The 26,374-nt window shown below is 42.8% G+C and overlaps 1 protein-coding gene and 1 long non-coding RNA gene across 8 annotated transcripts in view; both read left to right on the top strand.

Moving 5' to 3' along the window:
* SLC12A8 (solute carrier family 12 member 8) overlaps window positions 1-12,173 on the top strand; it is a 130,714-nt gene extending 118,541 nt beyond the window's left edge. For 3 of the 7 annotated variants that reach the window (XM_055110368.2, XM_057301881.2, XM_055110369.2), the window contains 5 exons: window positions 420-517; window positions 1,063-1,180; window positions 6,958-7,018; window positions 10,907-11,019; window positions 11,275-12,173. In XM_055110368.2, coding sequence (XP_054966343.1) covers window positions 420-517; window positions 1,063-1,180; window positions 6,958-7,018; window positions 10,907-11,019; window positions 11,275-11,342 — 458 coding nt within the window. In that variant the 3' untranslated portion in view covers window positions 11,343-12,173. The remainder of the gene's footprint in view (window positions 1-419; window positions 518-1,062; window positions 1,181-6,957; window positions 7,019-10,906; window positions 11,020-11,274) is intronic. The other 4 variants (XM_057301880.2, XM_063602552.1, XM_063602551.1 and 1 more) reach the window with 2 other exon arrangements.
* A 2,584-nt stretch (window positions 12,174-14,757) lies between these two features.
* LOC129397432 (uncharacterized) lies at window positions 14,758-25,528 on the top strand. Its single transcript, XR_008624858.2, has 3 exons — window positions 14,758-20,193; window positions 21,015-21,158; window positions 22,662-25,528. It is a non-coding gene; the product is annotated as an uncharacterized LOC129397432 (long non-coding RNA).
* The last annotated feature ends 846 nt before the right edge of the window (window positions 25,529-26,374 follow it).

Below are 26,374 nucleotides of genomic sequence, written 5' to 3'. Positions count from 1 at the left end.
AGAAGGTAGCAAAGACCATCTCTCATTAGACAAAAGCCAACCTGCCCTAGCAGTCCCGGTGGTCACACCTGGAAGCCAAGAATACCAGATGTCTAGTTCTCCCACTCTAACACCTTACATCTGAAAAAGAGGGGAGAGCTGAGTTTCCAGTTGCCCCAGATGACATATCTGGACAGTTGTGCCTTGAGCATCAGAGGACCTTCCTTTCCACTCTGTCTCTTTCTTCTCTTTCTTTCTCAGATCCTTGGCTGGTGGGAGGCCATAAACACTTCTTTCTTCCTTCTCCAAGAGCAAGCCCTGGGAGATGTCTTTTAGGCTAAGTTACAAAATTGGGGAAGAGGAGCTCATAGGTATATTTTCCTAAAAAACAGTAGAGGGTTGATAGCAATTTGGCAGCCAAATATTTGGCTATTTTTTAGATTTCTTCCTGAAGTCCAGGCTCCAAGAACAAGATGTCTGGAGAAGATCCACTTCTTTCTATACCCACATGTGCAACCCCTGGGTCTCCCTGTTGGGGGTGAGTAACTTCATCTTGATCTCAGTTGTTTTTGGGACAGAGTTCAGGTGGACACATGTGTGATCTTGGGCTGTGGGGGAGGAAAGATGGAGGGCCTAATTAGAAGCAATGTGATTTGCCTGTTGTATTAGAATTTAGATGAGACTACATATGGCAAGATTACATTTAATGAACCGCTTATTTTAATCAATAATTTCCTTTTTAAATAATTGTCTATGATAACTTCTGGGTTACTAAATTTTAAGGTACGCTAAGTTATCATACTTTCATCCTAATTTGTTTCTTATAGGGAGGAATGGGACAAGGAGATAAGATAGAATATCTAGTTGATAGTTTTAATTAAAGAGTTATTTTCAGAGGATATCTGCCCAAATATCTGCTTAAGTGAGGTTTTTTGAATTCTTCATAAACTTCAATTATTCAGACTTTTACAGTGATCAGAAGTTGATGAGAGGGAATGTTGTTGCTGAAGACATTAGCCTTGTGGCTTGCTTACCATGTAGAAAGCCATTAGGTGATTTGCTCTTCCTACTCTGTTTTCACAGGCTGTTGGGTCCCTTCTCATCATGTTTGTGATACAGTGGGTGTATACCCTGGTTAACATGGGTGTTGCTGCCATCGTGTATTTCTACATTGGCCGGGCCAGTCCAGGGCTTCACCTTGGTAAGCAGCAGAGCCATTTTGCCACTGGTTCCCTCATTCTCTCTACCATTCATTGGAAAAAAAAAGATTTTGAATATCAATTGAATGCCAACACTGATTCAGATGTGAATCCCATTTTCAAATAATTTATAGTCTAGGAGGAGAACTGTGACAAGCACATGAATGATTACCAATAAAAATAATAACTTAGCGTGAGGTTTATAAGATATGTAGAAGTAAAAATGAATAACAATAGTCCAAGAGCTAGCAGTGAAGTGAAAGTATACTGTTGTAAGTTTCTTATACTTTGTTAAATACTATAACATCACTTGATGGCCGATTGTGGTAAGTTTAAAATGTATACTATAAACCCTAAAGCAACCTAAGATAACACAACAGTTATAGTTAAGCCAGTAAAGGAGATAAAAAGTACTCAATCAAAATAAGGCAGAAAAAGATAATAAAGGACAAATGAGACAAACAAAAAACAAATAACAAGATGGTTTATGTATATGTAATCCCAGCCATATCAATAATCACGCTAGATATGGGTGGTCTAAACACCCTAATTGAATGCCAAAGATTGTCAGATTGAATGAAAAAGCATGACCCAACTATATGCTGCCTACAAGAATCCTTCTTTATATATAAAGACACAAACATGTTAAAAGTAAAAGGAAGGAAAAAGATACATCAGGCTAACACTAATGAAAAACAAAGCAGTGTAGCTATATTAACATTAGGCAAAGTAGAGTTTGGAGAAAAGAATATTACAGTGATAAAGAGGGTGATTTCATGAAGCTGAAGGGAAAAACACATCAGGAAGACATAACAAAGCTTAACATTTATGCACTTAAAAACACAGCTTTGAAATACACAAACCAAAACCTGATAGAACTACAAGAAGAAATAGAAAAGTTCACAACCATAGTCAGAGATTTCAATACCTCCTTCCTAATAATTGATAAATAAGTATACAATCAGTAAGTCTACAGAAGACTTGAATAACACTATCAACAAACCTGGCTTAATTGACAGTTAGAGAACATTCTACCCCAAAACAGCAGAATATATGTTCTTTTCAATTATACATGAAACATTTACCAGGAGAGACTATATTCTAGTACATAAAAAATATTTCAATAAATTTAAAAGTGTTCAAGTCAATTCAAGAACAGAGTATGCTCTCTGACCAGAGCGGGGAGTAATTAGAAATAAATAACAGGAAGATATCAGAAAATCCTTGAATAAGCCAGGCACAGTTGGCACACACCTGTTGTCTTAGCTACTTGGAGGGCTAAGGCAGAAGAATTGCTTGAGGCCAGGAGTTTGAGGCCAGCCTGGGCAAAATAACAAGACTCTGTCTCCTAAATTAAAAATTAAAAAAAGAAAAGAAAATCCCCAAATATTTAGAAACTAAAGAATATTACATAACCCTAATTAAAATACAGAAAATAAATAATCCATGATTCAAAGAAGAAAGCAGAGTGAAATTACAAAGTATTTTGAACTGAATAAAAGTGAAAATGGAACAGCAAAATTGTGGGATGTAGCTAAGGAAAATTTATAGCATCAAATGCTTACATTAGAAAAGAAGATCATTTGCAAATCAGTGATCCCAACATCCAACTTAAGAAACTAGAAAAAGAAGAGCAAATTAAGCCCAAAGTAAGAAGAAAAAAGGAAATAATAAATCAGAATAGATCAGAGTAGAAATTAATAAAATGTAAAACAGAAAAAAATAGAGAATGCAAATGAAGCAAAAAACTGATTATGTGAGAAGATCAGTAAAATTGATAAACCTCTAGCCAGACTGATCAGAATAAAAGAAGAAGAAGCACAAATTACCAATACCAGGAATGAGTGACCTGACATCATTAGAAATCCTATAGATATTAAAAGTGAAATAAAGAAATAATATAAACAACTTTCTCTTGATAAATTGACAACTTAGATGAATTGGACAAATTCCTTGAAAGATACAAACTTTCAAAGCTCACTCAAGAAGAAATAGATATGGGGCTATTCAGGTCATCTATTAAAGAAATTAAACTGGTCATTAAAAACCCTACCAGAGAGAAAAGCCTATGCCCAGACAGCTTTACTAATAAATTCAACCAAACATTTAAAGAAGAAAAAATATTAATTCTATACAAACTCTTTGGAAAACTATAGACTAACATATCTCATGAATATAGATGCAAAAATTCTTAACAAAATTTTAACAAATGGAATGCAATAATATATGAAAAGAATAATACACCATGATCAAGTGGGTTTCTTCCAGGAATGCAAGGTTCATTTAGCATTTGAAGTTAATCAATGTAATTCACCATATTTACAGATGAGAAAAGGAAAACTACAAAGCATTCCTGAAAAAAAATTAAAGAGTAAATTAAAGAAATAAATGAAGAGATATACTATGTTCATGAATTGGAAGACTTAATATTCTTAAAATTTTAATTATCCCTCTATTTTTATATACATTTAACATAATCCCAGTCAAAAATCTCCGCTGCCTTTTTATAGAAATTGTTAATCAGATTCTAAAATATTTATATGGAAATGCAAAGGACCTAATAGCCCAACCAATTTTGTAAAAGAAGAATAAGGTTGTAAGACTTGCACTTTCTGATTTCAAGACTGATTTTAAAGCTAAAGTCATCAAGACAGTGTGATGTGGAAGAGCTAGACAAGTGAATCAATGGACAGAGTAGAGGATTTGGAAACTGACCCACACATATATGGTCAACTGATTTTTGAAAAAGATTCAAAGGTAATTCAGTGGGAGGAAAGAATAGTCTTTCAACAAATGGCACTGAAACAACCAGAAAGCCATATGCAGAAAGTAGACTTCCACCTATATATCATACCGTATAAAAATATAACTCAAAATGGATATTAGAACTAAATGTGAAACTTAAACCTATAAAATTTCTAGAAGGAAATGTAAGAGAAAAATCTTTGCGACTGTGAGTTAGCAAAGATTTCTTAGATAAAACAAAAGCATGAAAACATTTATAAATTGGACTTTATCAAAATTAAGGACTTCTGACCTTCAAAAAATACTTTTAAGGCTGGGTTTAATTTATAGTGACAGCAGATCAGTGGATACTTTTGAATGGGAGTGGAGTAAGGATACATGGGAGAGAGATCTTATGAAGTGGCTTGAGGAAACTTTTGGAGGTGCTAGACATGTTCATTATCTTGCTTGTGATGCTAGACATGTTCATTATCTTGCTTGTGTGTGTATATATATATATACACACACACATCTAACCATGTGTACACTGTGAAATATATATATATATATATACACACACACACAGACCAAATTGTATACTTTAAATACAGACACTCCTTGATTTAATGATGGGATTATGTCCTGATAAACCAATCGTAAAGAATAATTGTAAGTCATGGACTGTCTTTACATGCAGTTTGTTCTGCAGATGTACCCAGGATTTGTTTTAGTCAGGTGTGGTAAAACACACAGACCTGGAAATGACTGTCATGAAGGAGGAAGATCGTTAGAAACAGGAGGCTTGGCATGCCATGCAGGGCCATGTGGGGATGGACCAGGGTTAGTCATGGGGCAGAAGAGGAAGAGGGGAGATCATGGCCTAGAGCCTCTTTTGGGTTTTTGTGGAAAGGAATGAGCAAGGCAGGGTAGGTACACTGCGTAAGGCTAGGATTGAATAATTCGAGTAATTTTAGCAGACTCTGGGCTACAGGGATGAACTATAGTTGTCTCGTCCTCGTGTGATTTAGGGCAGGGGTAATATTGGCTTGGTGTGGGAGAGTTTGATAAAGAACTACATTAAGGGGAAGGCCCTGGATTGGTTGGTTTTATATCAAAAGCCCACCCACTGGAGAATTGTTTGCTATTCAGTATCTAGGAATTAGCTAGACCCTCCAGGATCAAGATCCAAAATGCCAGGGCATCCAGAATATAGAAAACAAGAAAATACAGTCAATACACAGTTTATTGCATATCAATTATTCTTTAATAATAAAGCTGTTTAAAAATACATTAGAGAGCCCTTTTCAGCAAAATCCTATGATGCTCCAATTTAAAATAAAGCAACTTGTTACAACTACTAACTAAATCAAATAGCCCATAACTATTTAGGCAAACTAAAAAAAAAAAAAAAAAAAAAAAGTTTGCCGGGTGAGGTGGCTCACACCTGTAATCCCAGCACTTTGGGAGGCCAAGGCAGGCAGATCACGAGGTCAGGAGTTCAAGACCAGCCTGACCAATATGGTGAAACCCCATCTCTACTAAAAATACAAAAATTAGCCAGGCATGTTGGCAGGTGCCTGTAATCCCAGCTACTCGGGAGGCTGAGGCAGGAGAATTGCTTGAGCCCAGTAGGCGGAGGTTGCAGTGAGCCGAGATCAAGCCATTGCACTCCAGCCTGGGCAACAAGAGTGAGACTCCGACTCAAAAAAAAAAAAAAAAAGAAAAAAAGGTTCTTCAGAATTAGAATAGTCTGATGCACTTCAAACACTTTGAAAGAAATGCACTTCAAACATTTTAAGTCGTGTGTATTAAAAATAATGATTTAGAAAAACAGTAATGTTAAGAAGAGGTCCTTATGTTAGCTGACATCATGGATAGAATATATTTTAATTAACAGTGATTACTTCAGTGATTGCTTCTTTATTTCTTTTTTTTTTTTTTTAAAGTAGTTTCATCTTAAGAAATTTCAATTATTTCCTAGAAATCTATTCATAGGAAAACATGAAATCAAATTTCAGGCCAATGTCCATCTAAAATTCAAATAATTTAGAATCTAAATTATCACACTTAAGTAGGGTGCGTTAATAAAATGTTTATGTTTATTTTCTTCCTTCTGACAATCTTAAAATGTATTAGAAATCTTCTCTTTGCAATTGCAAATGCAGATCTAAAATTTATCTTCCCTTTAGCCATAAGGGCCTAAATGATATTGAGGAAACAGGTTATCAGCTGCATACTGTTGATATTTGTGGAGATTTTAACATAAGCCTCTTAAAATAATGCTATTTTCCTGATCATATATTGAACATTATCTAATCAATCAATTTTCAATCATAAGTATGTATAATTTAGGAAAGCATTTTCTAAAATCACATTTGATTTGTTTCTCTAAAGTTATATATAATTTACTATGTGAATTTTTTTAAACCTACACCAAAGGAGGAATGGATTTTTTTCAATTGATAAACCCTATTCAAATCTGTGTGTTTGATGTCAGGATTATTTGGCTAGAATCAACAACAATGTCACTTCAAACTTCAGCTCTAACATTTCTACATGTGGAACTATTTGATTCACTTAACACCTGTTAAAAAAATTCTTAAGTGCCAGATCCTGTGAGGTACTGTGATGATTATAAGGATGAAAAAGACATGTTCCCAATTCTCAGTGTATGGTCTAGTAGAAAATTTTATAGCGTGTATTCAACACTTGTCAGTATGAATCTTAAAAAATTTATCAAAGTTTTTTAATTCTTAAGACTAAAGTTAGCAAGTCTTCTGCATTTGTCTTTATAGCACTTTATCCAGTTTTTTGGGAGTGATTTTGGAGTTTGGAAATAAACTTTTGAAGGATTCACATGAGTAAAAGTCCTTAGTAGGCTGCTGTCATGGAAGATTAAAATGAATATTATTTGTTTAGACTGAAAAAGGAAAACATTTGTGTTAATTCTGTGCGTGTGTGTGTATTGGGGTTTGCATTCACCCTATTAAAACTGAGCTTCTAGATGCGTTATGTAGAACCTTCAAAAATGGTTATGTATATGTCTTCCCTGCAGGATCAGCCTCCAACTTCAGCTTTTTCCGGTGGATGAGGTCTCTCTTGCTCCCCTCCTGCAGGTCTGTGCCAGTTTGGAGCCAGTACCAGAATGGATGAGTGTCCAGAGTCCTGGGAGGCGCCAAGGGTGTCCCATTCCTGGCTGGGCTTGGGCCTGGATTGTGGCATGGGAACCTAACAACTGGGCACCTCCGGGAGACTCAGATGTTGCTCCTGCCTGCACTCCACCACACTCGGCCCCCAGATTCGGCTCATCAGAAGCTTCCTCTAGGCTCGTGTCCTCTTCCCTTCTTATCCTCAGTCATCAAGAACAGAGGCTTTATTTAGAATCTGGTTGCTGGGGTGATAAGTCACTACTCTCAGTGAGTTTACAGTCTAAGACACATTCACATCAATGCATAATCACACACAAGATTAAAGCCCAAGGGAAATGTAACGCCAGGAAGCACATTCTTCCATCTGAGTCAGAGGTAGTTGACATGACTGGGTTGGGGACAGTGCAGAGGCCAAGTATAGAAATAAAGTGGAGATCCTGGAGGATTTCTGTGGGACCTCCATGGTCAGATATACAGGAAAGGAGAAAAAAACTTTCCTGAGAAATAGAAGCCTCATAGAGAGGGTATATTTCACATGTGCCCTAATCTCACTCCTTCTCCTCCACTCTTGCAGTATCACTGCTTCTTACCTTTTAAGGCCCTGGGATTCTGGGGAATTACACCCACCCTCTGTCCCCTTTCAATATCAGTGAGGAGCTAGAGCTGCAGGCTAGGAAAATCCAGGCAGAACCCAACCGAGTGTTCATTTGGTTGCATTTTGTTGGTTTGTTTTTGAGACTCTAGATGTCCAGGTTGTACTTGCTAATATTTCCACCCTGCATGTTCAGACATTGCTAGTGGATCATGGGATCCTTTCCCATTGATCCCAGGTGTAACTTCATAATCCTTTTTTCCCCTCATTTTAAAAATTATGGTAAAATAGGGCTGGGCGTGGTGGCTTACGCCTGTAATCTCAGCACTTTGGGAGGCCGAGGTGGGCAGATCACCTGAGATCAGGAGTTCAAAACCAGCCTGGCTAACATAGTGAAACCCCATCTCTACTAAAACTACAAAAATTAGTTGGGCATGGTGGCGTGCCTGTAATCCCAACTTCTAGGGAGGCTGAGGCAGGAGAATCGCTGGAACCCGAGAGGCAGAGGTTGCAGTGAGCCGGGATCGTGCCACTGAACTCCAGTCTAGTCGACAAAGTGAGACTCCATCTCAAAAAAAAAAAAAAAAAAAAAGTGAAATACATGTAACGTGAGATGTACCATCTTAGCCATGTTTACGTGCAGTGTGCAGTTCAGTGGCATTAAGGACATTCACATTGCTGTGCTATCATCACCATGCCCATTAAACACTCTCCATTCCCAAGAATCCTATTTAAGACAACTCTTCACAAATAATTGCCAATCTATTCAAGATGGCACAAGAAATAAAGCGTTCGTGCTGGAGCTTGGGATGACAAGAAGCAGCAGCAAGGGCTACAGACACCAGCAGGGACAGGGCCCAGGGATGGAGGCTGGGGTGCATGGGGAGCACCCTGTCATCTGCTTCCTTGGGCCAGCTGGGCTCAATGTCTCATGTGGAGCTGCAGAGAGGGTGAGTGATCTTTCTGCCTCTTGTCCTGTCCGATGCACAAGGTTGGGTGAGCCAGGTCACAACATTTCTTCACTGATCTCTTCTCCCCTACAACCCAGTCCTGAGAAAGAGTAGAGTTTAAATGGAAATAGATTCTGTGTAAAAGCTGCCTACAGATTCTGGAGCTGCAAGTGGTGTGTGGGTGAGACTATTTTTTTGCCTTGCCTGATTTACAGGAATATTTTTAGTCATTTCTGGTTTTAAAGCCTAAAAATGCCATGGGAGGTCACCAGTCCTTATGTTGTACTCTGAATTCCTAGGATTTCACCTTGGAGGTCACAGCAGTGCTATGTAGAAAGAAGAATGTACTAGGGGGAGATTATTCTTAGAAAAGGACAGTACTTTGGTTGGAGTAGAATCAGTCCACACCATTCATAACACAAACACCAGGCTCTGCGGGCTGTGAGGTGGGGGGCAGAGGCCTCAGCTAAGTCAACATCAAACTCATTGGCCTTACCATGGCTGCTGGGTGATATTTTGGGATGGTTATTCAGGAGGTTGAAAGAACCAAGAAAGGCTGGGCGCAGTGGCTCACACATGTAACCCCAGGACTTTGAAAGGCTGAGGCGGGTAGATCACCTGAGGTCAGGATTTCAAGACCAGCCTGGTCAACATGGCAAAACCCTGTCACCAGGCATGTGGCAGGTGCCTATAGTCCCAGGTACTGAGGAGGCTGAGGCAGGAGAATCACTTGAACCCGGGAGGCGGAGGTTTCAGTAAGCTGAGATAGCACCATTGCACTCCAGTCTGAGCAATAGAGTGAGACCTTGTCTCAAAAAAAAAGAAAAAAAATGGTGATTTATTTTAAAATAGAGATTGGTCAGATGCACTGGCTCATACCTGTAATCCCAGCACTTTGAGAGGCTGAGGCAGGCGGATCACTTAGGCCAGAAGTTCGAGACCAACCTCGGCAACATGGCAAAACACCATCTCTACTAAAAATACAAAAGTTAGCCAGGTGTGGTGGTGCACACCTGTAATCCCAGCTACTTGGGAGGCTGAGGCATGAGAATTGCTTGAACCTGGGAGGCAGAGGTTGCAGTAAGCTGAGATCAACCACTGCACTCCAGCCTGGGCAATAGAATGACACTCTGTCTCAAATAATTAAAATAAGATAAAAAAATAAAAATAGAGATTTGTAGCTGTGTTTCTGCTTTGTAGTTTTGAGTTCCCCTCCCAGTCCCCAACTATAACCCCCAAAATGCTCTTCAAAACCTAAGAAGAAGAAGAATGTAGGGTGTGTTTTGGCAGAAGAATTTGACTAGGTTACTTCCTCTGTTATGCCTACAATTCCCATGAACTGTGTGAAGTTGAGCCTGTCATTGAGAAGGCTTTCTTTCTTGAAGCACTAGCAACTGTCCAAATGAGGATTTGAAAGTCATTCTAGACTAGAGAGTGAAGTATTTTACTTCTCCAGACTCAGAAGAATGTAATGGTTTCACCTAAAAAATCAAATCAAAAGCATTAGCAAAAACACTTACATGTTGACTGGTGTGACATTTTTGTCACCTCCTAACCTTTTTGGATATTCAGCCTTTATAGAAGTTAATTCAGTTCTCAAGAACCCTCAGAGACCTATATGATTTATACATGTTCTCAACAACTGGCTGTAATGCCATAGTCACGTGATCTGAACTTCTATAGCAGGACATTTGGCCAGAGTCCATTGAAACTTTCTGTTTAGGTTCCACAGATCAATAACATTAGATTTCTACCTTTTCACAACTCTCAAATATATTCCATATTCAAACAATTGAACCTTACTACTCATAAAGTAGATGATTCTTTTAGAGTAAAAATTTTAAGAGGAAATCCATGTCTAAGGTATGACTTACGGACCTAACACAGACTATAGGAACTGGAAGAGACCCGGGAAGATGAGAAAATAGAGACACAAGAAGGTAAAGAGGCTTCTGGAGGCCACCTAGCTGATTAGGGACAGAGCTGTGACTGGGTCTGCCTTCCGTAGCAGCTGCCTGGGCAGCCAGCCTGAGCTTTCCTCACTCCTTTCTTCCTCTTAGCACTTTCCCTATGCATCCCTAACATTTTTCTTTCCCAGTTTATTCCAACCGAAACTGTATGCAGAGACTCCAGTGACAGTGGAATCCATATGGGTTTTGCTCTTCACTTGAGGCCACCTTGGTGTCAAAAGCCTTTGCAGTCCCTCTTAGCTGCTTGCTGTGTGAGCCTTAGCTCTTGAAATCACTCCTTATTCAACTGTCTTTTCAATACACCTACGAGAATTTTCTCTTTCTGCTCTTGTCAATTTTCCAGCCTCTCCATTCCATTATTTTTGACAAAAAAAAAAAAGCAAAGAAAAGCTACAGAGCCCCAACATGATACCATTTGGAGGGCAAAACCTCTCTTTGTTGGTTATTTCCTATCAGGTAGGTACGGCTTTATACTTTTCTACTGAGGGAGGGTAAATATCACTCTCTCTCTCTTTTTATTTTATTTGATACTTTGTATTTCTCATGCTTTGAGTTCATATATACTTGTACATATACCTTTCAACAATTATGTTTTAAACATTCAAATACATGTGTGTTTACAAATAATTTCTTTATGCCCAGTAGACTCACCTCTACTGTTCAGTCTCTGTTCTGTCCTTCTCACCATCCTCTGTGTCTCTCTCACTGCAGGAGCTTGCGGTCCCCTCAGGAGCAGATCATCTTGGCGCCGTCCCTGGCTAAGGTTGACATGGAGATGACTCAGCTCACCCAGGAGAATGCAGACTTCGCCACTCGGGATCGCTACCACCACTCGTCCCTCATGAGCCGGGAGCAGCTGATGCCTCACTACTAGATGCAGTGCTGGGACCTTCCTCTTTTGGAGCTGTCCCATGCACAGTAGACCCAAGCCCAGGACCTTCATGGAGCTGCTTCTCCAACCTGAGAAACTCAAGACCCATCCTCCCGCTGTCACTTTGGACAATGGAAATCTACATTTTCTTTTCCCATTTTTTTTTTTTTGAGACAGAGTCTCGCCCTGTCACCCAGGCTGGAGTCCAGTGGCACAATCTTGGCTCACTGCAACCTCTGCTTCCCGAGTTCAAGCAATTCTCCTGCCTCAGCCTCCTGAGTAGCTGGGATTACAGGCATGCACCACCACACCCAGCTATTTTTTGTATTTTTACTGGAGACAGGGTTTTACCATGTTGGCCAGGCTGGTCTCGAACTCCTGACCTCGTGATCCACCCGTCTCAGCCTCCCAAAGTACTGGGATTACAGGCGTGAGCCACCATGCCTGGCCAGAAATCTATGTTTTCTTAGAACATGTGGAAGAAGGAAAAAGACAAAAAAGGAAATCTGGATTCTGAGGACCACGTCTCACCCAGGATGACATCAGGAATGGTGCTAGCCTCGGCAACACGACACCCAGTCTGAAGAGCTCTATACAGGTACTAAGACTAGCAGGGGACACCAAGACTCTGCACAACCAGATTGCTTGTGCAGAGGGCCACAATAAGTGTATGTTTTATATTTTATTGTATTATTTATTCAAAAATAAATAATACACTCACATGTTTCCACACCCAAAAGATATATAGAGTGAAAAGTCTCCCTCCAATCCTTATTCTCCACCTGCTCAGTTCCTGTCTACCCTGGCCTAGAGGTAACCACTGTTCTCATCCATACATCCAGCATTTCTTTATGGATATACAAGCAAATGGGAATGTAGAGTCCCACATTCTCTCTTTATACACAAAAGTTAGCACGTTATACACATGTTCTGCACCTTGCTTTTTTCCCTTAACAATCTATCTTGGAGACATTTCATATCAATTCATATGCCATTTGTTCACTTTTTTCATTGTATAAATGTGTTATAATTTATTTCACCAGTTCCACAATGATGAGCATTTGGATTCTTTCCAATCTTTTGCAATGACAATCAGCTCTGCAGTGAATAATCTTGTACAAATGTGCAAGCATAAAGTGTATCTCTAGGATAAATTCCCAAAAGTGGAATTGCAGGATCAAAAGGTACATGCATTTGTAAACTATTATTGTTTAGTGAGGGTATTTTTAATTAAAGAATTAACATGAATTGCCTAATGGTGACTCATATTCTCAAAAGAATTTGTGGTCCTCAACTCCTGGAATGCCTTTGCAGCTGTTTTGCAGCATGAAAGGCATGAGGGGACAGGACTCTTTTGGTTTCCTTATGAGCTCTGCCTGACATTCATCACAAGCACCCAGTACCGGGGGCCGTGGCAGTAGCTTTCCCCAGAAAAGTTTAGCACTTGGCCCAGGGTCAGAGGCTTCGCCATCAAGCCATGGAGGAAAGTACTGTTGGATCACTTCTGGCTCCTTCTTCTGTAGTGGAGGTTCTCATGAATCAGTGGGCTAACAATCACCTGGGATGCTTGTCAAAAGTGCAGATTTCAGGCTGGGCTTGGTGGTTCACACCTGTAATCCCAGCACTTTGGGAGGCTGAGACGGGTGGATCACTTGAGGTCAGGAGTTCGAGACCAGCGTGGCCAACATGATGAAACCCCGTCTCTACTAAAAATACAAAAAATTAGCTGGGTGTGATGGCGGGCACCTGTAATCCCAGCTACTTGGGAGGTTGAGGCAGGAGAATCGCTTGAATCTGGGAGGCAGAGGTTGCAGTGAGCCGAGGTCACACCACTGCACTCCAGCCTGGGCAACAAGAGTGAAACTCCGTCTCAAAAAAAAAAAAAAAAAAAGTGCAGATTTCTGCATCTTACCCCTAAACTTTTTATTTGGCAAGTCTGAGATGGAGTCCTAGACTTTACATCTTTAACAAGTGCCTCAGGTGATTCAATGCAGGCAGTCCTTGGACCGCATTTTGAGAAACGCTGAGCTGTTGAATGGAAGGGGCTTAGTGTGGGTGAGGGCTGGGAAGGTCAGGATGAAGGGTCAGCTAGATCCTAATGTTCTCTCCTGGAAGATGAGGTTTTATTTATTATTACTGTTCTCACAATCTGGCTTTAGTTAAATACCAGATTTCTGAGCATCATTAGAAAGCAGAGTCTGAGTTGGCAGTAGGCATGTAGGAAGGAGAAATGCTGAAAAAGGTTGTAGCTATGAAGGGCTAAGTTGGGTGACCTTGGAGGACCTTTTTATTTATTTTTGAGACAGGGTCTCACTCTGTCATCCAAAGCGGAGTGCAGTGGCATGATCATAGCTCACTGCAGCCTCCACCTCCTAGGTTCAAGCGATCCTCTCACTTCAGCTTCCTAAGTAGCTGAGACTACAGGTACACACCACCACGCCTGGCTAATTTTTTTGGTATATTACCCAGGCGCTTTTTAAGAAGAAGCTGTTCTAGTTTCCTGTGGCTACTATACCAAATTACATAAATCGGATGGCTTGAAAACAACAGAAATGTATTCTTTCACAGTTCTGGAGGCCAGACATCTGAAATCAGTAACACTTAGGTTAATTCAAGGTGTCAGCAGGGCCGAGCTCCCTTCAGAGGCTCCACGAGGGATTTATTCCCTGCCTCTTCCAGCTTCTGGTGGCTTGTGATCACATCACCCAAATCTTTAAAGCCAACATTTTCAAATCTCTCTGTTCCATCTTTACATCACCCTCTTCTCTGTGTATATGAAGTCTACCTCTGTCTCCTTTCTGTAAGGATACATGTGATTGCATTCAGGGACCACCCAGATAATCCAGGATCATCGCCACATCTCAAGAGCCGTACTTCAATCACATCTGCAAACGCTTTGCCAAATGAGGAAACATTCACAGGTTCCAGAGAATAGGACCTGGGTCTTTTGGGGGGCCCTTTTTCAGCCTATCACAGAACCTTTACTGAATCTGCTTTTTTGAATTCTATGTAACAAGCTAAAAAAGTAGCCACTCTGTTTAAGCCCTTTGGGAGCCCTCATTGCCTCCCCATTGATGGGTTAGGTAAGGACATGATCTAACCTTGGCCAAGAGCACCTGAGATGGGGTCTCAGAGCTTCCAGAGATGGTTGCCCTTTCTCATGGATATTGTTGGCCCCACACATGATGCCTGTATGAGACGCATCGAGTTTCCAACTCTTCTAGCCCAGGAGTTGCCTGCCTTACACTGCCCTGGATTGTGTGACAAAGAGTTTAAGCCACTTCAATCCTGGGGTTCCTGCTCATTGCATGGGATGGATTGAGAGCAGTATCAGGCACTGCTTGCCTTAAGCACCAAGTGCAGGAGCCACCTGTGCTCCCAAGCGTGTGCTTCAGTTGGTGCTTTGTCACAGTCATTTACTGGTGATAGTTTAATAGGGAAGGGAAGGCTTTTGTGGGGAGTCCTGACTTTGCTTCAGAAAGGACAGCAGAATGGTAAGGAATAGGTCAAAATTCAGGTATGGTCTCATTTGCATTGTTGCCCAAGAGCTTCCTGGAAAGAGTACAGAGCTCTGTGGGCCAAGTCTTGTGGCCTAGATATCATGACTCCATGTTGGGCCTAGAGCTCAGCCTGAGGGACCATAGTTGTCGTGACAGCCTCCAGTAGTTCCTGGAGCAGCAAGAATAAGGTCTCTTGTTTACAGAGGATGTCCCACACTCCTCAGCAGTGTCGAGAAGAGGTTGTCTCCAGCACCTGCCTAGGAGACTGGTCTCAAAAGTCTAGAAACCAGTAATCAGATGTCACTGATTGTAGGATACAAGTGGAATGATATTCTACTAGGAAACAAGCATTTCTTAAAAAATTACAAAAATGTAAACTGGTAACTGTGATAAATGCTTAAAGGTGACATCTCTGATGGTGTCCATCAAGACTAAGCTTGATTCTCTCCATTTGAAGACCTCTGGGTCAGTCCTCAAATCTGCGTCCCGAGGGCTTAAGGTAATCACAGCAATCGGCCCTGACTTTTGAGTGGACAGATCCTTATCTTGTCTGCTCCTTTCCTTTTGTGCTGTTATGATTCATCTTTTTTTTTTTTTTCCTTTGAAACATGATCTTACTCTGTCACCCAGGCTGGAATACAGTGGTGCAATCATAGCTCACTGCAGCCTCAACCTCCTGGGCTCCAGCCATCCTCCCACCTCAGCCTCCCAAGTAGCTGGGAGTGCACCAGCGTATCCAGCTAATCTTTGTAATTTTTGTAAAGATGGGATTTTGCCATGTTGCCATGCTGGTCTCGAATTTCTAGGCTCAAGTAATCCTCCTGCCTCAGCCTCACAAAGTGCTGGGATTACAGTTATGAGCCACCCCACCCGGCCATGACTAATCTTAATATGTCTATTTTTGCTCATTGTCACTGAGTGGACCTGGAGGCTGAGGGCTGGAAGAGCAACTGGAATTGCTGTAGTGCCAAATATATCCCCTTTCATGTTGATGCCACCCTGGCCAAGGTATCATTTTTGTGTGGCAGCCAGAGAAATCTTTTCAAAAAGAAGATGGAGCTCTAGTCCTGTGGCTGCCAGTTGTCTACAGGTCCTGGCCTTTCCTGCCCCCAGGCTCATCTCTATCCAGGACTGCCTGGGAGTCCAGCTCCAGTCCAGTTCAGAGGTAACAAGCAACATTATTGTAGCTTTATGTAAAATAACCAGAAAGTAGAAATGACCCAACTCTCTATTGACAAGAATGGATCAACATCCTGTTGCATCCACGCAATGGAATCCTAGTGAGTATTAAAGTACTGACACAGGAAACCATGTAGCTGAATTTTAAAGCACTGGGTAAGTAAAGGAAGCCAGGCACAAAAGATGAAATACTTGAAGTTTTATTTGTTTGACCTCCAGGAAAGGCAGTAGCACAATGACAGAAGGCTGGGTCTGGGTCTGGGAGGGGATCGGTTGCCAAGGGCATGACACAACTTTTTGTGGTGAGGAAATTCTTCTTCTTCTTTTTTTTTTTTTGAGATGGAGTCTCGCTCTGTCACCCAGGCTGGAGTGTAGTGGTGCGATCTCGGCTCACTGCAACCTCCGCCTCACGGGTTCAAGTGATTCTCCTGTCTCAGCCTCCCAAGTAGCTGGCATTACAGGCATGTGCCACCAAGCCCAGCTAATTTTTGTGTTTTTAGTGGAGACAGGGTTTCGCCATGTTGGCCAGGCTGGTCTTGAACTCATGACCTCAAGTGATCCTCCCACCTCAGCCTTCCAAAGTGCTGGGATTACAAGCATGAGCCATTGCGCCTGGCTGGGGAAATTATTCTGTAACTTGATTTCGGTGGTGGTTTTATGATTATATCCACTTATTAAAATCATTGAATTATACACTTAAGAAAGTAACCACTCTGAAAAGGATAGTACTGAGTTTGAAAACCAGCAGTTTGAAAAAGATGGTACCAAGGTTAAAAATCAAATGCAGTAGAATATCCAAGTATCCAGGAAGAGCACCTTCCTAATGTGATTGATTTTATGGAAAAGAATAAGAGAAGAATGGAGCATGATACAGAATTCAAACATTATTTTCCACACTGGGGACGCCAAAATGAATGGCTCGGTCTAGTGTAGGAGGCAGGTGCTACACAGGCTGACTTTCTAATGAGGTCCAAAAATCTTGTATTTCACTCCAGCTAGATTGTGAAAATAGTAATAGTAACACCAGGTCTTAGCCTGGATTTCTCAGAAAGCGGAAGCTTATGAGCTACCCCTTGATTGGAGAGTGCAGCCACAGAAGCAGGATGAGAGGAAAGAGGGGTAAAGCAGGAGAAGAGGGCTAGCAACAACTTAGTATCATATGCAAATGATGCTTCACCTCAAAGGACTCTGCTGAGAAACCACAGGAACCCTAGGGGTAGGAAGGGATCAGAATTCATCTACTGGCTTCTGCTTCCCATAATCAAAAGTTAGCTCTGGGTGGGCACCGGCAACCCTGCCATTGTGACCTGCACGACGTGAGTGCTTAGCAGGCTGCAGCAAGAAGACACTTGCTGCAGCCCACCAGAACTGGTTGTTCCAGTGGCGGCTGAGATGGAACAAGTGGACTTGCCCCAGAGACAGGTGGAGCAGAGAGGATCTGAGGTGGCACATTAAGAGGGATTATAAATAACGTGTATATTGACAGAGGTCAGTGGTAAGTACAGGTTGTCAGACAAAACATGCATGTCACTGGATCATTCTTATCTAAAGGATGCCCCCAAAATGTCAGTACAGCCGGTATATGTGACAGTGAGACCAGCAACATTTTCTAAGATAGGGAGAGGGGCAGATTCCTGGCCTGAATTTTACCAAGAAGTCCACAGTTGTAGGTGATAATGTCTGAATGAGTGAAGGTTGTATCAGACCTTCTGGGCCCATGAAGGTCTCCCTTCAGACCAGTCTATAGATTGATCCATCCAATGATCCATCTACCCGCCCACACACCCACCCATTGACCTACCCAGCCATCCATCCATCAATCCATCCACCCATCCATCCATGGCTGGAGCAACTGTTCTCATAACTTTGTAGATGGGTGTCTGAAACTACCTCATCAGAGTCAGGTACACCTCACCAGTCTCAGAGCTCTATCATGTAAAAATATGATCACAGGCCATGCAGGTATAAGCAGACTCCCCAGCCACCAACCTCAGACCTTAAGGATGAGTACAGCCCAATGCCAGAGCATTCTTAAACTCAGGTGAGGAACCAGAACAGCGGTGATTTTCTCAGCTGTCTCCAGGAGTCATGCTAACAAGTCCTCTCACCTATATAATAGGGGGTATCCTGCACAATTATAAATTAGTGTGGGAGTTTGAGGTCCAGGATTCCATCATCCTTTCTTCTCTCCAGGTTTCTGACTGAGGAGATGGGAAACAATGTGTCTGTTAATGTATTAATACCAGGACGAGGGTGCAAAGCTTTTGTTAAGAGCTGTAGTGGAGAATGCAGTCAAGGTCAGAGGATTGACACAAGTCCTCTAGTGTCTACCTTTATTCCTCTTAAGTCTAAGAATCCAGAGACCCCATGAGGATGGATGAGAAGCTGGCACCAAGAGAAAGAATGCCCATCTGGGTGGCGAGGGCAGCTGGTCTTGTCACCCAGTAACAGATGGACAGAGACCATGTGGTGGCCACACATTACCTTTCAACTCAGGGCCCTGCCTACCAATGCAGGGTGGTCCAGGCACTAGCCAATCAGATTGCCCCCCACCATGGGGAGGAGCAAATACAGGACGACAGAGGTGGAGCAGGGGGCAGAGTGTTCCCTCTTCTTTGTCATGGAGGAAGGAAGTTGGATGGGAGTTCCATCCTTTCCATGAGTGGAGGGAAGTGAGGACTGAAGAAAGGAGCCCAGTGGTGGTGACAGCAGAGACAGTGGCAGAGCCAGGGTCCATGGATGGGCAAAGGAGCCCCTAGCCCACTCTGACAATGGTCAGGGAGGGCTCCCTGGGGAGGAGGTAAATGACCCGCACTCAAGCAGTTAGCTGCAGAGAGGACGGCCGGGCATCTACACAGAAGGGACAGCGTGATCAAAGGCAAGGAGATGAGACACAGTGTATGGGGACTGGCCATAATTTAGGCTTTCAGGAGCCTATGGCCTGCAGCAGCCTGAGGCAGGAGAGGTAGGCTAAGTCGGATCCTGAAGGGGCTTGCAGACCACCCTATGTGCCTAGAGAATGAGGAGGGAAGGCCGGAGAGTGATAGCAAAAATCAATCCTCTAAATGTTACGGGGTTTTATTTTTAAAATGAATTTGCATGATCCAGGATCAGGAAAAATCCAGCCTCTGATCTCCTCTTTACCTGACACATTCGTTGGTTCCTGTTTCTGCCCTCCTTGCTACACTGGAGAATTGGGGGAGGGCCAGCAGGGGGCTTTCCACCCCTGATATTAGGCCAGTGGGAGGAGAGGCCGAGGAGCCAGCCCAGACCCCTGGAGGGGCAGGGGGCAGTCACTTGCAGTTCTCAGAGCCTCCACTGTATGCTGAGCTCCAGTGCACTGTATATACTGGGGGCCTGTGGAAGTGGTCTTGGGGGAGAGTAGAGACAGGAACAAATTGAACAGTACACCCAGCCCCGAAGTGTTACTTTCCTGTGGCTGCTACAATAAATTTGCACACGTTTAGTGGCTTAAAGCAACATAGATTTGTTATCTTACAGTTCTAGAGGTCAGAAGGCTGAAATGGGTCTCACTGGCTAGAATCAAGGCAGCAGAGCTGGGCTCCTGCTGCAGGCTCTGTGAGGTAGTCTGCTCCTTTCTTTTTCCAGCTTCTAGAAGTGTCTGCTTTCCTTGATCGAGGCTGTTGCATCTTCAGCTCCAGCAGGCAGCAAGCACATCTCCTCTGGCCTCTGCTTCTGCCATCTCACCTCCTTCTCTGGCTCTCCTGCCTTCCTCTTCTGCTTTGAAGGACCCTTGTGATTAGATCGGGCATGCCTGGATAATCCAGCACAGTCTCCCCTCTCAAGATCCTTAATTTAATCATAGCTGCACAGTCCCTTTTGTCCTGTAAGAGACATCTTCACAGGTTTTGGGGATTAGGACCAGACCGTCTTTGGAGGGGCATCCTTCTGCCTGCCATATGTGACTTGGGGGCATGCGGGAAATGGCTGGAGCGTAACCACAAAGCATACAGCATGCAGCCAAGCAACATGCGACAAGATGAATCCACAAGTGCCGGGGAGACAACCAGTGAGGAAGAAGCCCAGGAGACTTCTTGGAGGAAGCGAGTTTCAAACCAGGTTGGTGAGAGGACATGGCAAGGCTTCTGAACCAAGAGAATGAGATGGACAAAGACACATGGGGCAGAAGGCCCCAGGCAGGAGAGAGCAGGCCTACCTGTAACCCAGGCCTCTTCTTCCTGCCTTTTACTTTTAAGTGAGGTCACCTGAGAAGGAGGTTGTTGTGGCTGCAAATTCATGGGAATTGGGAAAGAAAATCTCTGTTTCCACCTTGGCTCTGTCACTTACTAGCTCTGTGGCCTCGGGCAGCCTCCTTCATCTCTGAGCTTTGGTTTCCTTCTCCGTAACATGGGAATTATAATCCTACCTTCCTCCACGTGGAGTTGTGAGTACTAAAAAAGTGAGACACATTTTTTTGGAGGAGATAAAGATGGGGTGTTGCTGGGGGATGTGGAGGAGCATCTCAAGAATGTTCTCCTCCCACCCCTGCTCATTCCATGCCACTTACTGTGGGCAACACCACAGGAAAAAAACAAAAAGCCATGAAAATTGCAGTGTGTCTTGGCATCTGCTCACCTGGAATCTCAGAGCACAGTGGGGTTCTGCTTCAGGAGGTCATGCTGTATCATGTGAGACACAGACACAGCGGTGCACCCTCACTAGCCAGCACCAGGAAACCTGCAAGCCCAAATCAGAGAGAGGAGAGGCTGCAGAGCTGCCACTCAACTGCCATTTCAGCTCTGCCCACTGCGCCACCCAGCCACCCCCTTAGCCTATCAAATTTATTTAGCCACTTCCCTATATCACTCCTTTGCCCAGCCTCCTCCCTCCCTTCCCAGAGCTTTGGAAATTTTTAATTTTATTTTATTTTATTTATTTAGAGACAGGAGCTCACCCTGTCACCTAGACTGGAGTGCAGTGGCACAGTCATAATTCACTGCAGCCTCAATCTTCCAAGCTCAAGTGATCCTCCTGCCTCAGCCTCCTGAGTAGCTGGGACCACAGACACTCACTACCATACCCAGGTAACTTTAAAAAAAATTTATTCTTGTAGAGACAGGGTCTCACTCTGTTGCCCAGGCTGGTCTCGAACTCCTGGGCTCAAGCAATCCACCTACCTCATCCTCCCAAAGTGTTGGGATTACAGGCGTGAGTCATTGCACCTGGCTGGAAATGTTACTTAAAACCTACCTTGCTCTCCAGTTCTTTTGAACCATGGCTTACCTGAGAGTAAACAACTCACACCTTGCTCTGTCTTATCCCCTCGAGGTCCTCATAGACATCTAAGAGGGGAGGATCCGCTGTGGAAGTGCATGGGCTGGAGATTTTTCTACATTGCTGGCACTTCTCCATCGGCAGGGGGACTGTGGAAATCTGTGCTCACCAAATACTGCTCAGCAGTCCTGCATCTTGGAGATGTACCTGGGCTCCTTTGGGGAGGCTCACAGCAGAAACAGATGCCAGTTAGTCAGCTTGAGGCAGGAAGGAGAGGCTTAAGCCCCTGACTCTTGATAAGGCACTCTTCTTGGGAAGAAGGCCACATTCAAGTAGAAGGCAAAGCAGATGGTGAGAAAGGCCCACCAGCATCAGGGGTCTCCAGCTGGCTGTGCTTCCGGGAATGCAGCCCATTCTGCAGCATCACGGCTGGCACCAGCTCCCTGTTCCCAACCTCCAACCTGCCAAGGGTGAGTGGGGGATGCAGACTCACCACCTTTCGTTGGCGTGAAGGGGGACACAGCCACCTTCTAAAAGGTGCAGAGTGATTCTCTAAATGAGAGTCTCTAAAATATTGGAAAGCCTGTTTTTTTTTCCTGCTTTATCTTGTTTTAAATAACACACACCAGTGCATGTGTACATGTGTGCACTTTCTTGTTTCTGTTAGAGAAGGTTGGACTCACCAAATGTGAAGCCTGGCTTAAAATACGGGCCATGTGGTATACATCAGATTCACTTTGGGGAGCTCTGAGGGCAGGTGGCATTTCAAAGGATTAGCAGTCATGCCCCAGCAGCCAGCAGGAGGGCTTGACGAGTGCTGATCTGTGCGATGTGACATATACCATATGTATTAAGAGGCTGACGATGGAGAAAACAACACTGGCTTCAGATATGAACCCCAAACTGAAAGTCATAAGGATAAATGCTCCAAATGGCAGTGTCAATTTCTATTCTACTTAAGCTGCTTCTCACATAGGCAACTTAGTGTAATTCTGTGTGTCTGTGTCAGTCAGGCCAGACTTGCTGCTATAACAAACGGCCCCCACATTGCTGTGACTGAACACTATAAATTTATTCCTAGTTCATGTTACAGTCCAATGCAAGTCAGAAGGGAATGAGTTTTTCTTTACACTGTCATTCAGGGACCTGGGCTCCTTCAGTTGCATGGCTTGAACACCTTCTATGACCCCAGAGTCTTCCCCTGAATTCTCAGCACCAGCTGGCAGGTGAGAGAAGAGGGACACATGGAGGAACCCAGAAAGGTTTTAGGGGCCAAGCCTGAAAGGGCTCCTGTCACTTTCTCCTTCATTCAGTTGGCCAGAAGTAGACATATCATCTGTCAAACTGAAAGCAGTCTGGGAGCTACAGAGCAGCTGTGTGCTCAGGAAGAAGAGGACTGAGTTTGGTGGGCATCTGGCCAGTTCCTGCCACCATGCTGCTGGATGAGAAAGCTGGATGAAGTTCCTTATTAAGGGCAAATGAGTGAGTCTCCTGACTTGACTAGGTTTGTGCCTTCAGAGCTCTGTCTCCTGTGGTGAATCACACACTCCAGCCAACAATTCTGCCATTCTTCAAATCATGCTTGGGATTCCATTTTTGGTACTCTCTTCAGAGCCTTTGAATATTCTAATGAATGGTAAATTTTTATCCTTTGAGAGTTCTTTTGATTCCTAGAAGCACCAGAAATCATTTGGAACCAAGCCTGGGAATAAGGGGACTGATCAAGCTAAATCACCTTTTTTGGGTCAAAAATGAGGTGTGACCATAAAGTAAACCAACTCTTGAGGCAAATTCCAAAGATGAGATACCCACACAGCACATTTTGAGGATTGACTGTGTCACTGGAATAATTCTGTGAGGCTTCCCAAGGGGCTGATTTGGAAGGAACAACATTCATTTACATGCAGTCATGTGCCACATGATGACATTTGGGTCAAAGACAGAACACATATATGACAGGGGTCCCATAAGATTATATAAGAAAATTCCTATCACCTAATGATGTTATAGCCATTGTAATGTCATAACACAACACATTACTCGTGCTTGTGGTGATGCTGGTGTAAACAAACCCACTTCACTGCCAGTTGTATAAAAGTATAGCACATATTAATACAATTATATATAGTACATAATACTTGATAATAAACAACCATGTTACTGGTTTATATATTTAGTATACTATACTTTTTATTGTTATCTTATTTTTTGTTTTTCTTTTCGTTTTTGAGACAGTCTTGCTCTATCACCCAGGATGGAGTGCAGTGGCATGATCTTGGCTCACTACAACCTCCGCCTCCTGGGTTCAAGTGATCCTCCCACCTCAGCTTCCCAAGTAGCTGGGATTACAGGCGTGTACAACCACACCCAGCTAATTTTGTTTTGTGTTTTTAATAGAGACAGGGTTTCACCATGTTGGCCAGGCTGGTCTCGAACTCCTGACCTCAAGTAATCCACCTGCCTTGGCTTCCCAAAGTGCTGGGATTACAGGTGTGAGCCACCACACTCAGCCTTTTTATTGTTATTTTAGAGTGTACACCTGCTACTTATTAAAAAAGAAGTGGTGTAGAAAAAAGAAAAATTAAATAAATCTGCTAAAATCTCTTTTTAAAATTTAAAGTAAACCTAATCTGGTATTTCCAGATTAAAAAAAAAGAGTTAAGTGTAAAATAGCCTCAGGCAGGTCCTTCAGGAGGTATTCTAGAAGAAGGCATTGTTATTACAGGAGATGGCAGCTCCATGTGTATTATTGCCCCTGAAGACCCGCCAGTGGGGCAAGATGTGGAGATGGAAGACAGTGATAGTGATGATCCTGACCCTGTGTAGATCTAATGTGTGTGTTTGTATCTTTGTTTTTAACAAAAAAGCTTAAAAAGTAAAAACAAGTAAAAAAATTTAAAAGTAGAAAAAAATTAGAAAATTAGAAAAAAAGTAGAAAAGTAGAAAAAAGCAGAAATTATAGAATAAGGATGTAAAGGATATAAAGAAAGAACATCTTTTTGTATAGCTATACAATGTGTTTGTGTTTTAGCTAAATGTTAATACAAAAGAGACAAAAAGTTAAAAAAATTAAAGGTTTATAAAGTAAAAATGTTACATTAAGGTTAATTTGTTATTGAAGAAAGAAAAATATCTTTTATAAATTTAGCGTAGCCTAAACACAGCGTCTACATAAAGTCTACAGAGTCAGGCACAGGAATGTCCCAGGCCTTCCCATTCACCTACCTCTCACTCACTGACTCACCCAGAGCAACTTCCAGTCCTACAAGATCCATTTACGGTAAGTGCCCTGTACAGGTGTACCTTTTTAAATCTTTTATACTTTATTTTTACTGCAGCTTTTCCATGTTTAGATAAACAAATACCATTGTGTTACAGTAGTCTACATTATTCAGTGCAGTAACATGCTGTACAGGTTTGTCACATAGGAACCGTAGCCTATGTCATACAGCCTAGGTGCGTAGTAGGCAGTACCTTCTGTGTTTGTGTGAGTATACTCTATGATGTTCAAACAACAACACAATTACCTAAGGATACATTTCTCAGAAAGTATCCTTGTCATTAAATGACACATGACTGTATATACATTTTGATAAATTGAGTGTGTGTGTGTGTGTGTGTGTGTGTGTGTGTGTGTAGTGGATTGCTTTGTAGTTTACGTTCATACGCTGTCATTTATTCATGATCTATGTTGATCTTTTTGCCCAATCAACTGAATCTACAGGAGTAGAGGTGTATCTTCTGTAAGCAATCATCTCAATTTATGGTTTTAAGTATTCTTGACATGCCATCAGCCTGTATAACCCATCATGGATTTGCTCAGTCACTCACTAAGTATGTATTGAATGTCTATGTGTGCAAAGCTATTTTGCTTGATTCAGACAAACTGTGATACTAGATGACAGCAACCGCTTCCCTAGCAGCCTGAAGCTCAGTTTGTAGTTGCTAGCAACAGAGTGTTCTAGGATTAAGAAGCAAGAATCGGGCACAGACCTCTTGGATGGCCAGTATGAGAGGAAACTGGTCTTGGAATAGGCTGCACTTGATGGTTCAACTGAAGTGTCCTGGGAAGAGTGATTATCCATAACATTTTCTCATTGGCTGAAGAACACTGGATCAGCTTTTCCCTGGACTGGTGTTTTGTTTTTCTGAATAAACCCAGTGTCTTGGAACATCCTCACATGTATTTCAGAATTACTTATGTCACCCCAAGAAATACAACCTCAGATTATCTTTTTCTCATGAGCAATGAGGAGGAAGCATAAGAGATAAGGGTGGACCCTGCCGTATAGCCACAGTCCAGGAAGGAAGTTGGGGACCTCCTTGTGCCGTCATGTGACTGCATTCAAAGATGAGGAAGTAAAGCCTTATGTCTGAAAGTGTAGTCCTCAGCTCACTGATAAAATAAAAAGTCATCTGGGATGCTTGCTAATATGCAGATTTGGGGCCCTTCCATTTAAGCAATCCCTCTCCAGGTGATTTGTTAAGGCATGAGAAGCACAGGTGGAAGGGCTTTGGGCTGCCCTGAGTCTGTGACTAGCTGTCTCCATCAGCTCCAGGCTCTGCAGCGAGCAGCAGGAGTCCCAGACCAGAGCTTCATGTGCTAGTGCTGGTGAGACACACTGGTCCACACTGGGGTCCAATAAACCACACTGCAACGAGGCCTGTCCCTGTGGGTCACGTTGATGAGCTGGAGACAAAGCACTTCAGAACCTTGTTTTACCAAGCATGGTGGAGACGGGCTGCATCATCTTGGTGTGCATGTGTGCATGAAGTTTGTGTTTGCACCTGTGGGGTCTATTTCTCTGTAGATCTGGGGATACACATTTTGTTCTCTCTGCCACTGACTGGTAGGGCCTCTTCCTTTACCTCCCACCCCAGTGCCCAACTCCTCCCTTCTTTCCAGTCTCACCTCTCTGGCTGCTAGGGCTCCAAGCCCTGCCTAGATAACAGTCCAGAGAAGAGCTGATCCATGATCAGGGACCCCAGGCAGGGCTTGGAGCCCTAGGAACAGCTAGGGTCTTGC

This window comes from Pan paniscus, chromosome 2 (genome assembly GCF_029289425.2).
Source record: "Pan paniscus chromosome 2, NHGRI_mPanPan1-v2.0_pri, whole genome shotgun sequence".
In the NCBI taxonomy this organism is placed as follows: domain Eukaryota; kingdom Metazoa; phylum Chordata; class Mammalia; order Primates; family Hominidae; genus Pan; species Pan paniscus.
The sequence above is the reverse complement of the archived record's forward strand: the minus strand, read 5'-3'. Positions and strand labels throughout refer to the sequence as shown.